This window comes from Salvelinus alpinus, chromosome 31 (assembly GCF_045679555.1).
Source record: "Salvelinus alpinus chromosome 31, SLU_Salpinus.1, whole genome shotgun sequence".
Lineage (NCBI taxonomy): Eukaryota > Metazoa > Chordata > Actinopteri > Salmoniformes > Salmonidae > Salvelinus > Salvelinus alpinus.
In genome coordinates this window covers 30,063,935-30,080,622 of record NC_092116.1, presented here as the reverse complement: position 1 = coordinate 30,080,622, position 16,688 = coordinate 30,063,935, and the positions used below count along the sequence as shown (strand labels likewise).

The 16,688-nt window shown below is 44.2% G+C and overlaps 1 protein-coding gene, 1 long non-coding RNA gene and 1 other non-coding gene across 3 annotated transcripts in view; 2 read left to right on the top strand and 1 right to left on the bottom strand.

The window, feature by feature from the left end:
* The first annotated feature begins 4,483 nt into the window (after window positions 1–4,483).
* Window positions 4,484–16,688, top strand: part of LOC139561610 (zinc finger protein 585A-like) — a 54,739-nt gene continuing 42,534 nt past the window's right edge. Inside the window, exons 1-3 of the mRNA XM_071378830.1 lie at window positions 4,484–4,899; window positions 5,758–6,917; window positions 7,537–7,604. Of these exons, the coding sequence (XP_071234931.1) occupies window positions 4,734–4,899; window positions 5,758–6,917; window positions 7,537–7,604 (1,394 nt within the window). The 5' untranslated portion in view covers window positions 4,484–4,733. The remainder of the gene's footprint in view (window positions 4,900–5,757; window positions 6,918–7,536; window positions 7,605–16,688) is intronic.
* Window positions 9,088–9,164, bottom strand: trnat-ugu (transfer RNA threonine (anticodon UGU)). Its single transcript has one exon. It is a non-coding gene; the product is annotated as a tRNA-Thr (tRNA).
* Window positions 10,649–15,651, top strand: LOC139561475 (uncharacterized). The gene is made up of 2 exons (XR_011672149.1): window positions 10,649–11,218; window positions 13,236–15,651. It is a non-coding gene; the product is annotated as an uncharacterized lncRNA (long non-coding RNA).

Sequence of the window (16,688 nt, the reverse complement as noted above, 5' to 3'; positions counted from 1 at the left end):
GAACACAGGAGTGATGGTTGCTGATAATGGGCCTCTGTACGCCTATGTAGATATTCCATTAAAAATCAGCCGTTGCCAGCTATAACAGTCATTTACAACATTAACAATGTCTACACTGTATTTCTGATCAATTCAATGTTATTTTAAAGGACTCAAAAACGTGCTTTTCTTTCAAAAACAAGTAATACAAGGAACAAGGAATACATGTAAGTATGGTAGTCAAGGGAATACAGGTATGTATGGTAGTCAAGGGAATACAGGTATGTATGGTAGTCAAGGGAATCCAGGTATGTATGGTAGTCAAGGGAATCCAGGTATGTATGGTAGTCAAGGGAATCCAGGTATGTATGGTAGTCAAGGGAATCCAGGTATGTATGGTAGTCAAGGGAATACAGGTATGTATGGTAGTCAAGGGAATACAGGTATGTATGGTAGTCAAGGGAATACAGGTATGTATGGTAGTGTCACGATCGTGTGGAGAGACGGACCAAGATGCAGCGGAATATGAATACATCTTCTCTTTATTTGACGACGAAGATGAACACAAAACGAAAACACTATACAAACAAACAAAACAACAAATGATCGTGAAGCTAAATAACGCAAGTGCACAGACAAGCAACAAACGTTAAACAAGACAACTACCCACAAAAGCCTACTGCCTATGGCTACCTTAAATATGGCTCCCAATCAGAGACAAATGAATGACAGCTGTCTCTGATTGAGACCCAATCTAGGCAGCCATAGACATGACTAGACAACCTAACAATACTCTATCCCATACACATACAACACCCATAGACTAACCAAAACACACACAACATACAATGCCCACCCCAACTCACGCCCTGACCAACTAAACATAATCAAAATAACATAAAAATAGGTCAGGAACGTGACATAACCCCCCCCTCAAGGTGCGTACTCCGAACGCACCACCAAAAGTCTAGGGGAGGGTCTGGGTGGGCATCTGTCCACGGTGGTGGCTCCGGCTCTGGACGCTGCCCCCACACCACCATAGTCACTCCCCGCTTCCGTATCCCCCCCCCAATGACCACCCTCCAACTAAACCCACCTAACTGAAGGGGCAGTATCGGGATAAGGGGCAGCACCGGGATAAGGGACAACACCGGGATGAGGGACGGCAGCTCCGGGCTGAGGGACGGCAGCTCCGGGCTGAGGGACGACAGCTCCGGGCTGGCTGGCGGATCCTGGCTGGCTGGCTCTGGCTGGTCATGGCTGGCTGACGGCTCTGGCTGGTCAGGGCTGGCTGACGGCTCTGGCTGGTCAGGGCTGGCTGACGGCTCTGGCTGGTCATGGCTGGCTGACGGCTCTGGCTGGTCATGGCTGGCTGACGGCTCTGGCTGGTCATGGCTGGCTGACGGCTCTGGCTGGTCATGGCTGGCTGACGGCTCTGGCTGGTCATGGCTGGCTGACGGCTCTGGCTGGTCATGGCTGGCTGACGGCTCTAGCGGCTCCTGTCTGGCGGACGGCTCTGTAGGCTCATGGCAGACGGGCGGCTTTGCAGGCTCATGGCAGACGGGCGGCTTTGCAGGCTCATGGCAGACGGACAGTTCAGACGGCGTAGGGCAGACGGGCAGTTCAGACGCCGCTGGGCAGACGGGCAGTTCAGGCGCCGCTGGGCAGACGGGCAGTTCAGGCGCCGCTGGGCAGACGGGCAGTTCAGGCGCCGCTGGGCAGACGGGCAGTTCAGGCGCCGCTGGGCAGACGGCAGACTCTGGCCGGCTGAGACGCACTGTAGGCCTGGTGCGTGGTACCGGAACTGGAGGTACCGGGCTAAGGACACGCACCTTCAGGCTAGTGCGGGGAACAACAACAGGGCACACTGGACTCTCGTGGCGCACTCTAGGCCTGGTGCGTGGTACCGGAACTGGAGGTACCGGGCTGAGCGCACGCACCTCAGGGCGAGTGCGGGGAGAAGGAACAGTGCGTACAGGGCTCTGGAGACGCACAGGAGGCTTGGTGCGTGGTGCCGGAACTGGAGGCACTGGGCTGGAGACACGCACCATAGGGAGAGTGCGTGGAGGAGGAACAGGGCTCTGGAGATGCACTGGAAGCCTGGTGCGTGGTGTAGGCACTGGTGGTACTGAGCTGGGGTGGGAAGGTGGCGCCGGATATACCGGACCGTGAAGGAGGACACGTGCTCTTGAGCACCGAGCCTCCCCAACCTTACCAGGTTGAATGGTCCCCGTAGCCCTGCCAGTGCGGCGAGGTGGAATAGCCCGCACTGGGCTATGCAGGCGAACCGGGGACACCACCTGTAAGGCTGGTGCCATGTACGCCGGCCCGAGGAGACGTACTGGAGACCAGATACGTTGGGCCGGCTTCATGGCACTCGGCTCGATGCCCAACCTAGCCCTCCCAGTGCGGCAAGGTGGAATAGCCCGCACTGGGCTAAGCACGCGTACTGGGGACACCGTGCGCTTTACCGCATAACACGGTGTCTGACCAGTACGACGCTCTCTCACTCCACGGCAAGCCCAGGGAGTTGGCTCAGGTATCCAACCCGGCTTCGCCACACTCCCCTTTAGCCCCCCCCCAAGAAATTTTTGGGTGAGCCTCTCGGGCTTCCAGCCTCTCTTACGTGCTGCCTCCTCAATCCACCGCTCCTGGGCTGTGGCTGCCTCCTTCACCTCCCGAGAGCGGCGATTCTCTCCAACCCTTCCCCAGGGTCCTTTTCCGTCCATGATCTCCCAAGACCATTCCTCCTGTGTCCAGTAGTCCTGTGTACTGGGCCGCTGCTGCTCCCCGTTGCTACGCTGCTTGGTCCTGGTTTGGTGGGTGGTTCTGTAAAGGTTTTCTTCCTGGGGTGAAGGAGAGGACCAAAATGCAGCGTAGCCAGTGCTCAACATGTTTAATTATAAGAACAAGTGAACACTACAAACAACTTACAAAATAACAAACGTGCAAAACCGATACAGACCTATCTGGTGCAGAACACAAACACAGAGACAGGTAACAACCACCCACAACGAACACAGTGAAACAACCTACCTAAATATGACTCTTAATTAGAGGAACGCAAAACACCTGCCTCTAATTAAGAGCCATACCAGGCAACCCTAAACCAACATAGAAACACACAACATAGAATGCCCACCCAAAACTCACGCCCTGACCATCACACACATACAAAACAACAGAAAACAGGTCAGGAACGTGACAGGTAGTCAAGGGAATACAGGTATGTATGGTAGTCAAGGGAATACATGTATGTATGGTAGTCAAGGGAATCCAGGTATGTATGGTAGTCAAGGGAATCCAGGTATGTATGGTAGTCAAGGGAATACAGGTATGTATGGTATTCAAGGGAATACAGGTATGTATGGTAGTCAAGGGAACACAGGTATGTAGGGTAGTCAAGGAATACAGGTATGTATGGTAGTCAAGGGAATACAGGTGTGTATGGTAGTCAAGGGAATACAGGTATGTATCGTAGTCACTGGAATACAGGTATGTATGGTAGTCATGGAATCTTGTAGTAGGTATGAGAATTCATGAGGCGAAAATAACCCCAATACCTACTGTAAAATATGGTGGTGGATCATTGATGTTATGGGGCTATTTTTCTTCCACTGGTAATGGGGCCCTTGTTAAGGTCAACAGCATCAGGAACTTTACCCAGTACCAGGACATTTTAGCCAAAAACTTGGTTGTTTCTGCCAGAAAGCTGAAATTTGGCCGCAAGCGGATTTTCCAACAACACCATAACCCCAAGCAAACGTCAAAATCCACAAAGAAATGGTTAATTAGTCACCAAATCAGTCTCTGGACTTGAAAACCTGTGGTCTTTTAGCATACAGTATAGCTCAATATTTTAATCCTTTATTTTATACAGTAATTTTTATCAAGGGTGTCAATATTTTCCAACCCCACTGTAAATAAAGTTTGTTTTTATTTGAATGATGACGTAATGATCAAACAGTAGTACAATATATTACAGGAATCTCATAGATCTGAGGGATATACTACTAAGCAGGATCAAGGAATTGTCAGCCAGCTAACTTGCCTAAATAGTCTGAAATAGCTTTTAGATATTTTTTTATAAGATACGTTTGAAATGGGCATGGTCTAAATGATTCAACAAACGAAATCACATCTATGTTTAGCTTCTTTTTTTATGAACCATAAAACCAATTATCGTTGCTTATCTAAATAGCTAAATCATTGGTTCTGCTTAGTAGGAACATATATTTAAAATATATATATTTAAAAATGCGTTAGAAACTGTATTTGTTCGTACCGAATGTCTGGTAAGGTGATGGGAGAATGGCGTCCCTGATGTTATTGATACAGTCGAATTAATTCTCCCAGATCATGTCATACTTATGATAACCACTGCTTTGTCCAAATGTAGTCATTACTTCCTTATTACTGGTCCGTAAACTAACCTGCACAGTAGTAAACACAAACCCCCATCCAGCTGGTGGCGCTGTTGTATGTTTCTGGGTTCGTCGCCACTAGAACCAATGAGTTTTGTAAGATTCATTGACTAGAACACGGAAGTAGGGTTGTGAATGAGTATGTTTTGATTTTGAACATAATTTTTTTGTGGAGTAACGAAAGACCACTGAACTCAGGACCAGTCGGGGGCTCTTTGATACCAAAGACTCCATATCCACTCCTTGCTGTGTGAAAAGTGAATGTGATCAGGAGGACCCACGTCAAGAAGTCATACGAGCTGAATACCCAAACACTCAGTCCACTGAAATATGTCTAAACTACAGTCGTTTCGTATGTTTTTAAATGATCGTTTAACGGCGGCTGCTATTGAGATTTTCGGTGCATTTGAGAAAACGGTAGTGGAGTACCAGGAAGAGAATGAGTGGCTACGGGGACTGCTGCGTATAACACCAGAGATTCAACTATCTCGAATAGGTTTGTATGTAGACATACTAGCAGCTAGCTATTGTTCTACTCAATTATTAAAATGGTTAGGCCTTCGGTGATATAAAAATAGCCCCGAAGTGCCAATGCTTTCCGTTGCTTGGACAGCAGCGTCACACACGTCTCCATTGACGAAACCCTATACGTCCTCTGCCTGTCACAAATGCTACACAAAAAAATGTGATAGTTGATCCTTATGTTGCCCTTTGACGTCCCTTTTGATTAGCTGAGGACGATGAGTTGGTGTGTGAGATGCTCTATTTAAAAACGGTTGATCTTTCAGGAACAACATAATTATCATTCAAAATGACTTTACAACTAAAGATACTTACTGTTAGCTGTTTTACCGCATAGTTCCAGAGGTTTTTGTGTAACACAGCTTTGATAAGATATGTTGTTTTTGTCCCCTCCCCCCCTGTTTCCATTAGCTCAGGAAGTGTCATAGTTCGGGCAAATGTGCAATGCAAAACACCTCTGTGTTAATCTGTGTTTTAAAATACTGCATAGTAAGTATATTTTGTGTTTATAAAATTATTTGGGGGTGATATGAAAGTATAGTTTATAAGGTTTACAAAACCATTGTGCACGCAAGGATTATTAAAGATTAGATGGTGTCTGCGTGACTTTTGTACATGTTGGCCGCAGTGTGTTCCATAATAGGAATGAGAACCCAAGTGAAAGTACCGAGATAACTTCACTCAGTCATGTTTAAAGGCTGTGTTTAAAGGCTGTGTAGACATCCATGCCAATAAAGCCATTTGATATTTTAAAATCATAGAGATCTATAATTCATGAATGTAAATGTAATTCTCTGGCAGATAACCTCTACCCTCCTCTCCTTCCCTCCAGACTCCCTGCAGCTCTCTGTCTCTGAAGAGGAGGTTCACCCTGAGCAGCAGCACTGTGAGCAGGAGTGGAGCCCCAGTCTGGGACAGAAGGACCCGGAGACCATACAGATTAAAGAGGAACAGGAGGAAGTCAGGACCAGTCAGGAGGAAGAGCAGCTTCAAGGTCTGCAGCCTGATATCATGAAGTTCATATTCACTCCTTCCTGTGTGAAAAGTGAATGTGATCAGGAGGACCAAACCAAGACTGTGGAGAACAGAGAGAGTGACTCTAAACCAGTGGATCTCAAACATTTTGGCACTGTGACCCACATTAAGGGTCTCAACATTCCCTGTGACCCTCCAGATAATCAGAACAATGCCTCCAGCCACAGTTCAGCTGTAAGCAGCGACCCAGTAGGACTTGACAGCAGCCCACCATTGGATCCCAGTCCACCATTGGGGGAACACTGTTCCAAACCCAGCACCACGTCTAGAAAAACTAGCCACTTTCGTGACTGTGGTGAAACGTTTGCTCTAAAAGCTGACCTGCAGAGGCATATGACTCTCCCCAAGAAGAGACCCAGTGAATGTCGCTTCAGCAATAAACAGAACAATTCCACCTGTAAACTGAAGGCCCATGTCAGGCTCTGTCATGGTGGGAAACCCTGCACCTGCCCTGTTTGTGGCAAGACCATCAAATACAAAGGAGATCTGTCCAGGCACATGAGTATTCACACAGGAGAGAAACCATTTAGCTGTGGTGACTGTGGGAAAAGCTTCAGTCAGAAGGGAAACCTGAACTTGCACAAACTGACTCACACGGGAGAGAAACCATTTAGCTGTGGTGACTGTGGGAAAAGCTTCTATCAGAAGGGAGACCTAAGGAAACATATACTGACTCACACACAAGAGAAACCATTTATCTGTGGTGTCTGTGGGAAAAGCTTCTATCAGAAGGGGAACCTTACAGATCATAAACGGACTCACACAGGAGAGAAACCATTTAGCTGTGGTGACTGTGGGAAAAGCTTCAATCTGAAGGGGAACCTAAGGAAGCATAAACTGACTCACACAGGAGAGAAACCATTTAGCTGTGGAGACTGTGGGAAAAGCTTCACTCAAAAGTCTAACCTTCTGACGCATGTGAAAAACATCCACAAAGGAGAAAAACAGGATGAAAATTAGGACAAATATGTTCTGTCAGAAGATGGGAATTAAAAGGCAGGATGTGGACAACGAAATCAAAGCAACAATTCATGATGTGGGTTTCAGATAAATACATGTGTGGTGAACGTACTTTTGTAAAGCTTTCTATGTAAATAAAGTTTGATTTGATTTCAATGATGACATAATAATCAAACAGTTCAGAGTATACTATTTGCAAGTGAGGTGGTCCTCCCCTAATCTTTTGAAATCGGCCTGATGGTTATATCAGCAAATTTTGTGAAAATGTGGTCTTTTAAGATGTGTATATACAAATATATTTGTGTTTGTGGATAAATATACTTCTGAACGATATCTTTTATGAAGTTTTTCATTTGAGAATGTCTCTAAATGTACTGAGAGAATGGTCTGACTGATGTTTTCGATATATTAAAACATGTTTACAGAAAATGTGTGTCTGTCCCAGAGTATTTCTCATCCATTTTCACTAAATACTGCTCATTCATGATATTGATTTAATATTGTATCGAGTAATTATATTCAGTTGACTTCTGAGAAATAATTTTATTCTTACAGATGATCCTATATTTTGATACGGATGTGGATCCTAATTTTACTGGACCCCTCTTCTCAACAGCTAAAGGCCCTGCAGCTTCTGCACATGTTTGATATTCTCTACAACTCGCAGAAAAACACGCTACTCTGGTGAATGGTGCTCGTTTAAGTTAGATCAAAGCTGAATCAATGCATAATTGCATAATGATCACAGTATTCTACATAACAGAACAGAATATAATAGCATAGTGTAGCATGTGCCACAAGGCTAAATATGTGCTTTGATTGAGAAAAAAAAAACAGGTAGGCTACAGTTTGCTAACACCATCTGCTCTAGAATTCGCACACTGTACATAATTAGAAACAACTCTAGATAACTAAGAAAATCGAAATGCATATTCCCATGAAACTGATTGAGATCAAATGGTTGGCATGCAGATGCTTCATGGACGTTTCACCGGTAAAACTTGGAAGAATTATCATTCACGATTGACACGACCTAGGTTTCCATCCAATTAGCGAGTGATTGTCATGCATTTATTCAAAAAAAATCTGCATAAAAACAATATGTGCATTTTTCCAGCAGGGGTGTTTTCATCAAAATGACTTGCGGATAAAAAAACTAATTAAAAAACTGCGTGATGACGTAGTGCTCATAAAAATAAATGTGTGGTTAAATTCCCATGTAACGAATAAAAAATACAAGTAAATGGGTTTCCATTGCATCTTCTACTCTACTGATGGTTTTGTCACAAAACATGTTGTACGAGTGTGCCCACAGTGGTCTTTGCGCATGCGCTCTAGCCGACAGCTCGCAGATACATAAACGAAGATAGTTGCTTAACGGAAGTCCATATTTGGTGAGTAACGAACGTATTTCGACATCATAATAACGCTTGCAGAACTGTCTAATTGGCCCCCTAGCTCAATTGTCCATTGTATATAATATGTATATACTTGTGTTCCCTCATGTACTCTCTGTATTGATTTGTTGTTCATTAAAAAAAAAAAAATGTCTAATGGGAGTTTGAATCGGAGCTTCCTGGACTTTAGAGAGGAGACACGTCATGCTCATCGTAAACATCTCTAACGCACAGATACTGGGGCATGGGAGGACCAAACATAGGCTATCATCGCTTGTTATGATGGTTATCAAATACAAATGTGCGCATAAAGGTGTTTCCACTGCTATTTCTGGCATAATTAATTTACCGACACAAAAAGATCCCACCTTGTCTATCGCATTTAGTTTTGTCGACATTTGGAAAGTTTACCGACAAAATGTGTTGTTTCCATCAGGCCTGTGCCTGCTATTACATTTTTTTTTATACGACATGTACTTTACTCGCATAAAAAGGATGGTATAAAACCTGGTTATGAGAAATGTGGAGGGACGGTGACCACGAAAAAAAAAGTGTGTTCAAAGTAGAGGTAAAGAAACAACATGATCCAAAATCTTTCCAGGGGGGCGGAACGGGGAGGGGTGGAACGGGGAGGGGCGGAAAGTGACGGTTACCTACGGACCCGCAGCCTTAGACACTTAGCCGCAGTTTGTCTAATGTCTACATTTACATTTAGCAGACGCTCTTATCCAGAGCGACTTACAAATTGGAAAGTTCATACATATTCATCCTGGTCCCCCCGTGGGGAATGAACCCACAACCCTGGCGTTACAAGCGCCATGCTCTACCAACTGAGCCACACGGGACCTACGTGTAGTCATCGTTTCCCTACACCTATGGTTGTCAGTAGTTACCACAGCAATAAAGTCAAATTGGGCAATAACATAAAAATTCATGAAAATATAATAAAATGTGCCCTTAATTTAAGGTTAGGCATAATTTAGCAGTGTGGTTAAGGTTAGGTTTAAAATCTGATTTTAAAGGCAGACTCAGTAAGTCCCAAATAAAATGTAACTTTTTGGGGGAGTTTATACATCTCCAACACAGGAGGCTGCTGTGGCCGTACCAGAGCGAATTGAATGGCATGATCTATTTGATACCGTTCTAATTACTTTTTCGGATCCAGCCAATAAGGTGCCACCAACCTCAATTTCTCAAAATGTATAGATGAAAGATTATAATGACAAGTGTTCTTTAGCTGACAAATGCATGTCTTAACGGTTAATAATATATTGGCTCCTCCTGGCTGCCAATCCGTCTGTGCGTCTGTCTGTGTGCAAAAACTGGGGTGTTTTCATAACGAAAACCGTTTACCGTTTAAGAACCGACCAGAAGCAAACAGCGCAAACGGAACGAAACGGGGAGGGACCAAGTTTAATTTGTCCAAAAGGGCTGACAAAGGAGAGTGATGGCATGCCGCATCAGATGACATGGCCTGTAGGGTTTGGGTGCCATTTTGGGCAGAACCTTGTTGTACAGAGATGGGAAGTGGTTAGAAGAACGAAATACGTAAAAAAATAGCTCCTTCCATCTGTCCAAGGCTATTTCTCATTCATTTTCACCTAATGCTGCTCATTCATGATATCATTTGAATCTTTTGGGAAATAATGATTTACAGTGGACTTCAAATAACAGTGGTGTAAATTACTTAAGTAAAAATACTTGAAAGTACTACTTAAGTAGTTTTTGGGGGTATCTGTACTTCACTATTTCTATTTTTGACAACTTTTACTTTTACTTCACTACATTCCTAAAGAAAATAATGTACTTTTTTTTACTTATTAATATATTTTCCCTGACACCCAAAGTACTCGTTACATTTTGAACGCTTAGCAGGACATGAAAATGGTCCAATTCACACACTTATCAAGAGAACATCCCTGGTCATCCCTACTGCCTCTGATCTGGTGGACTCACTAAACAGAGAACATCCCTGGTCATCCCCACTACCTCTGATCTGGTGGACTCACTAAACAGAGAACATCCCTGGTCATCCCCACTACCTCTGATCTGGTGGACTCACTAAACAGAGAACATCCCTGGTCATCCCCACTACCTCTGATCTGGTGGACTCACTAAACAGAGAACATCCCTGGTCATCCCCACTTCCTCTGATCTGGTGGACTCACTAAACACATGCTTAATTTGTAAATGATGTCTGAGTGTTGGAGTGTGCTCCTGGCTATCTGTTTTTTTTTAAACGATACCGCCTGGTTTGCTTAATATAAGGAATTTGAAACGATTTATACTTTTACTTTTACCACTTAAGTATATTTGATCAATTACATTTACTTTTGATACCATTCATGAGGTTTGATACTTAAGTATATTTAAAACCAAATAATTTTATACTTTTACTCAAGTAGTATTTTACTGGCTGACTTTCACTTTTACTTGAGTCATTTTCTATTAAGGTATCTTTACTTTTACTCAAGTATGACAATTGGGTACTTTTACCATCCCTGCCTAATAAGCGCACTTTGTATAAATGCAAACCATCGAAATCCTATTAAATTGTTCTAATTTAAACCCCCATCCAGCTAGCGGCGCTGTTGTGTGTTTCCGAGTTTTCTACCCGCTAGAACCAAGGATTTTCTCAAATTCCTTGACTAGAACACGGAAGTAGATTTGAACACAACACTTCTTGTGTGGGGTCAAGACATACTGACTGAGCTTAATAAACTACTCAACTGAAAATGTCTAAACTACAGTTGTTTCGTGAGTTTTTAAATGAGCGTTTAACGGCGGTTGCTATGGAGATTTTCGGAGAAGTTGAGAAAACGGTAGTGGAGTACCAGGAGGAGAATGATCGGCTACGGAGACTGCTGGGGATCACATCGGAGATAAAACTATGTAGAAGAGGTGAGTATATAGTGGCGAGGAGGAATAGTCTACCGTGTCCGGGAGAGACTTCACCGTTAATTTTCTTGATTCAGGTTCACGGAAACGTCGTTTTAAGTAACTATGCTATTTTTCGTCCTCATTGTCGAACTTAATAAACAATGCACCCTCAATTAATAAAATAATTTACTAGTTATACAATCGTGTAACTAAGAAATTAGCTGGAAGGAAGCTAACAATATTTCTTGTGTTGTAAGGAAACGGTGGCGAAGGATATCATTGCTAATTAACGCGGATCCAAGTTGAGTTCACACACACGATCATTCGTGAGGTCTCTAACACACAGAAAGTGATCACACCAATGCACTTTCTCTCCTCAACTTTCACCAACATGCGTTTTCTACGCTGTAGGCCTGTTTTACATTCAGCAGTTAGCAAGAGCAAGCCTGCTTCTTTCCCCTAATACGCTATTAGGCCTAGTATTAAAAAAAATATAGAAATAAATGTCCTAGAGCTTTTCCTGGGATTTCACGAGAAGAGGAATGGCCTATTGTGGAGAGGCTTTGTGTATCCTATAGCCCGTTGCGCACAGGAACAGCTGGACGAGAGAGACTAGTGATGTGTAACCAAAGTAAGAAGCAAAATATTAGATATTAGGCCATTCATTATCTAAATATTAGGGTTGTAGGCTAAATATTCACCTGTCAACGTGCAAGTAAAATAAGTAACCAGATTGTGAAATGGCAGATCTGTAGTGCGTTCCTCCAGGCTGCTCTCTGCCTTTCCCGGGAACGCAAAGCTCCGCTATTGATTTACATTTCATTTGAATTTTCACATGCTTTGTAAACAACAGATGTAGACTAACAGTGAAATGCTTACTTCCGGGCCCTTCTCAACAATGCAGAATAGAAACATAATAGTAACACATGGAATAAATTGGTCTACACAATGAGCAATGATAGCTTGTCTCTGTGCAGGGTTTAAAAATGCATTTGGTTTGTTATGAAAAAGTGCATATAAATCTAACCATTCAAAACAGATACAATCTGAACAGCGTAATAGAATATTGCACCATATCAAAGAAAAAGAAATTACAATTTGCAAAATTGTAGCATCCCACTTAAAACATTCAACTGGTCCCTCTTTTCTCTCTCCTTTATTGCCATGTTATAACCAGCAGCACACAATAATGCTGACCATATTTTGCTTTTATGAGAGATTTGCATTCAGAAATGCAAGCTGCCTCACTTTCGAGGGGCTGATGAGGTTTCTTCTCTCAGTAATTATTTGTTCCTTTTTCGAGAAGACCCTCCCTGGGGGAACGGATGGGGCCACTATGCAGAGTCTCTCTGTCATGACTTTAGTAAGCCGTGGGTAGACAGAGGCCTTGTTCTTCCACCAGCTCAGAGGATCTGCAGATCTCTGGAGGAGGAGCTCCTCCAAATAGGATCAGACCTCCATTATGGCATCTGCTGAGGGATTCCTTCACGCTGCATCCCCAGTTGCTCTCTCATCGAACAGCATCCAAACAGCAGACGTTTGTGGCACTACTGCTGGTGCTTCTGCTCCATCTGATCCCTCTACTTCCTGTTGCCCTGGTGCCTGAGCCAGCTGACTGCTGGGGCTGTCCCTCCCTGCTGCTGAGGTTATTCTTTGAAGAGCCTCATCAATCACTCTGGCATCACTGAAGGCTAACTTCTTAAACCTGGGGTCAAGTGCAGCGGTTTCTGATAGCACGTGATTATATTCCATTCTGTGGAACCTTCTGTCCGTTGATGAACATAGGGTGTCCATCAACTCTGGTTACATTTGCTTCTCTCTGGCGGCTGGCTGTGATTCGCTGCAGACCCTTACACAGGAGTATCATTTGAGGCTGTCACATAGCTGAAAAGAGAGAACAGTAACTTATTAGTTCAGGTTCATGTTTTGTCTACTGATACTACATTCTCATCTACTGCTCATATACATATATAATAATGGATTAAATAATGATGTGGTAATAACTGCTTACTGTACCTCTCTCCACTGATCTCCACAGTGACCTGCTCAAAGGGTTCCAGGACTCTGCACACCTCCTCCACCACCTCCCATTCCTCTTGGGTCAGAGCATCAACAGGTGCATTGACAATGGCCAGGGTAGAGATGATGGCATCCTTTGACTCAAGAAACTACTTCAACATATAAAATGTTGAATTCCACCTTCTAGTCTTGTTTAGGCCTCAGCTCAGGCTTCCCCATCTGGCGTTGTGTAGACTTTAGTTTTTCAGCACCTACTGTGCTCCTGTGGAAGCATTCCACAGCTGCTTTCACTTTGTCCACAGTGGGCTTCATCACCTTCAGAGCATCTCTTACTATCAGGTTGATTGTGTGGGCAAGACATGGATGATGGGTCCATTTTAACATGTTCATGGCTTTGGTTATGTTAGCTGCATTGTCACTAACACAACAGACCACTTTCCCATCTACTTGCCACTCTCAACAGTTCCTCTGCCAAGTTCTCTGAGGTGTGACTGTCGCTGAACTCAAAGCAGTCCAGAAGACAGCTAGACATCGAAAAATCTTTAATGAAGTGGTATGTAACCGACATGTAAGAAGTGGTTACCCTTGATGTCCAGCAGTCAGTGGTAAGGCAAACTGCAGTAGCGTTTTGAACTCTTTCCCACACTGAAGCCTGTGAGCTCTCGTACAGTTGTGGAATAAGTGACTTTGAAAGGGTTTTCCTGCTTGGAATTGTGTACATTCGATGTAGACATTTACATTTTAGTCATTTAGCAGACGCTCTTATCCAGAGCAACTTACAGTAGAGTGCATACATTTTATTACATTTTTACATACTGAGACAAGGATATCCCTACCGGCCAAGAGCAGACGCTCTTATCCAGAGCGACTTACAGTAGAGTGCATACATTTTATTACATTTTTTACATACTGAGACAAGGATATCCCTACCGGCCAAACCCTCCCTAACCCGGACGACGCTATGCCAATTGTGCGTCGCCCCACGGATCTCCCGGTTGCGGCCGGCTGCGACAGAGCCTGGGCGCGAACCCAGAGACTCTGGTGGCGCAGCTAGCACTGCGATGCAGTGCCCTAGACCACTGCGCCACCCGGGAGACTGCTATAATTTCTTAAAACCTCTGTCCTCCATGATCGAAAATGGCTGGAAATCGGTGGCAATAATTGTAGCTAATTCAATATCAATGTGGCGTTGTTTTGCTACAGACATAGACTTTGGCATAAACTGGTCCATAGAAGACTGCGTTGCTGTGGGTTGTGGAGCAGGCCTACTTGACTGAGTGGATACATCGCCACGTGTGGAGGTGCTGGCTCCACCACTATCACTAGCAGGCCCGCTAGTTTCTCGAAGCTCCGCTACAGCTAGCTTCACAGTTGGGTGCACAGTTCACATATGCCGGTGTAGGTTGTGCGTTGAACCGGCTTCATATGAGATTTTGTTTTGGCGAATTCTACACTGTGCTCTAACATTGTCTACATTATTAAAATGCATCCAAATGCTACTGTGCTTCCCGACTCATTTTCCAGCTGTTGTTTTCACAGCTGTCCTTCCTTTCTCTCCTCGGCTGCTAAGTATGTGACTGTGAGTGAGTTGGCTCGGCCCTCCCTCACACATCTTTGGTTCATTGGTTGACACTGCGTGTCTGATTGACAGGAACAACAGTGTCTGAGCAGACAGTCAGAATAAATGCTTGAGCATTTAGGTCAATATTATTATTTATTTAATTTTCGTTCTTTTAATTTGTTAATTCTATTAATTTAAATCTTTTGATTATTCATATCCTATAAAAAATTTTACATTTTATAAATAGATTCGGCTCTTCTGATATTGCTTGCCGGCTCCCAACGTTAACCTAGAAGAGCCGGCTCCCAACGCTAACCTACAAGAGCCGGCTCCCAACGCTAACCTACAAGAGCCGGCTCCCAACGCTAACCTACAAGAGCCGGCTCCCAACGCTAACCTACAAGAGCCGGCTCCCAACGCTAACCTATAAGAGCCGGCTCCCAACGCTAACCTAGAAGAGCCGGCTCCCAACGCTAACCTAGAAGAGCCGGCTCCCAACGTTAACCTAGAAGAGCCGGCTCCCAACGTTAACCTACGAAGAGCCGGCTCCCAACGTTAACCTACAGGAGCCGGCTCCCAACGTTAACCTACAGGAGCCGGCTCCCAACGTTAACCTACAGGAGCCGGCTCCCAACGTTAACCTACAGGAGCCGGCTCCCAACGTTAACCTACAAGAGCCGGCTCTTAGAACCGACTCGTTTGCGAACGACCCATCACTATTAGATAGAGCGGTGCGCCCCACCCGCCTTTGGGGAAAACAACCTGTGGTTACCTAGGTTACCCCGTTGTCTCACAGCAAAAAAAAAAAAAAAAACCCACAATGTTCTTGTATGCTTGTTTAAGTCAATCACAAAACTACATTTTAAGAGAAAAATGTCTAAACATGTCTAAAAAAAATACTTTTCAGTATTGCTCCAGAGCGTTCTCACTACTTATTAAAACGAAATATTGTAGGGCTTCCCTCATGCCCCTTTTCATGGCGGTGCTAGCAGCAGAGTGAGTGCTCGCTAGCAACCGACCGGAACATTTAGATGGCCAAGACCAACAACACAAACAGATGGACTACTGTATACAGCTACAAGTAGTGAATGTCGTTACAAACGGTCTATACTAAACAAGTTAAATGTCTTACCTGTGATGAAATGTTTTCCACATACATAGCTAGCTATGTGTAGTCCTACTTGTGCAGCCTACTTGTGTAGCCTACTTGGCTCCCCACAATTTCCCACTCTCTCACGCAGAATAGCCTGAAGCCACAGTGCTTTTCTCACGTGCGCAGTAGCATTAGGTTGGGATTTTTGACATGATTATGTGTACTGTACATTAAACAACACAGCAGCTTTTCGCCATGTTTTGTTTCTGTATTACAAACAATCTAATTGGCACTGGGGGTCAATGGGAAATAATGTTTGTTTTCCCCCAATTTGTGGCCGTGCTCGAGGGGAATTCCTTGTTAATTATTACTTCAACCCGAATTTCAGAAAAATTGGTCACAGAATTTCTGCAATTCAATTGGCTACAATGTGAAATCATAGTAGTCACAAACCCCTGTTGGGTCACCTGATACTGTCCTCCCTTCCACTGGAATACTGTTATGGAGGTCAATGCAAATAGTCCGAGTAGCCATTTGATTAGCTATTCAGGAGTCTTATGGCTTGGGGGTAGAAGCCGTTAAGAAACCTTTTGGACTTCGACTTGGTGCTCCGGTACCGCTTGCCGTGCGGTAGTAGAGAGAACAGTCTATGACTAGGGTGTCAACGCCTGGTAATACAAATATCAAATCAATATCCAAAGTGAAAACACATTTAGGGCAGGGACAACGTAGTATTACTGTCTGGAGTCTCTGATTTTATTGTTTACCCTTGGTTGTACAGATATCTACTGCAGCTCTGATCCTCCACATACAACACC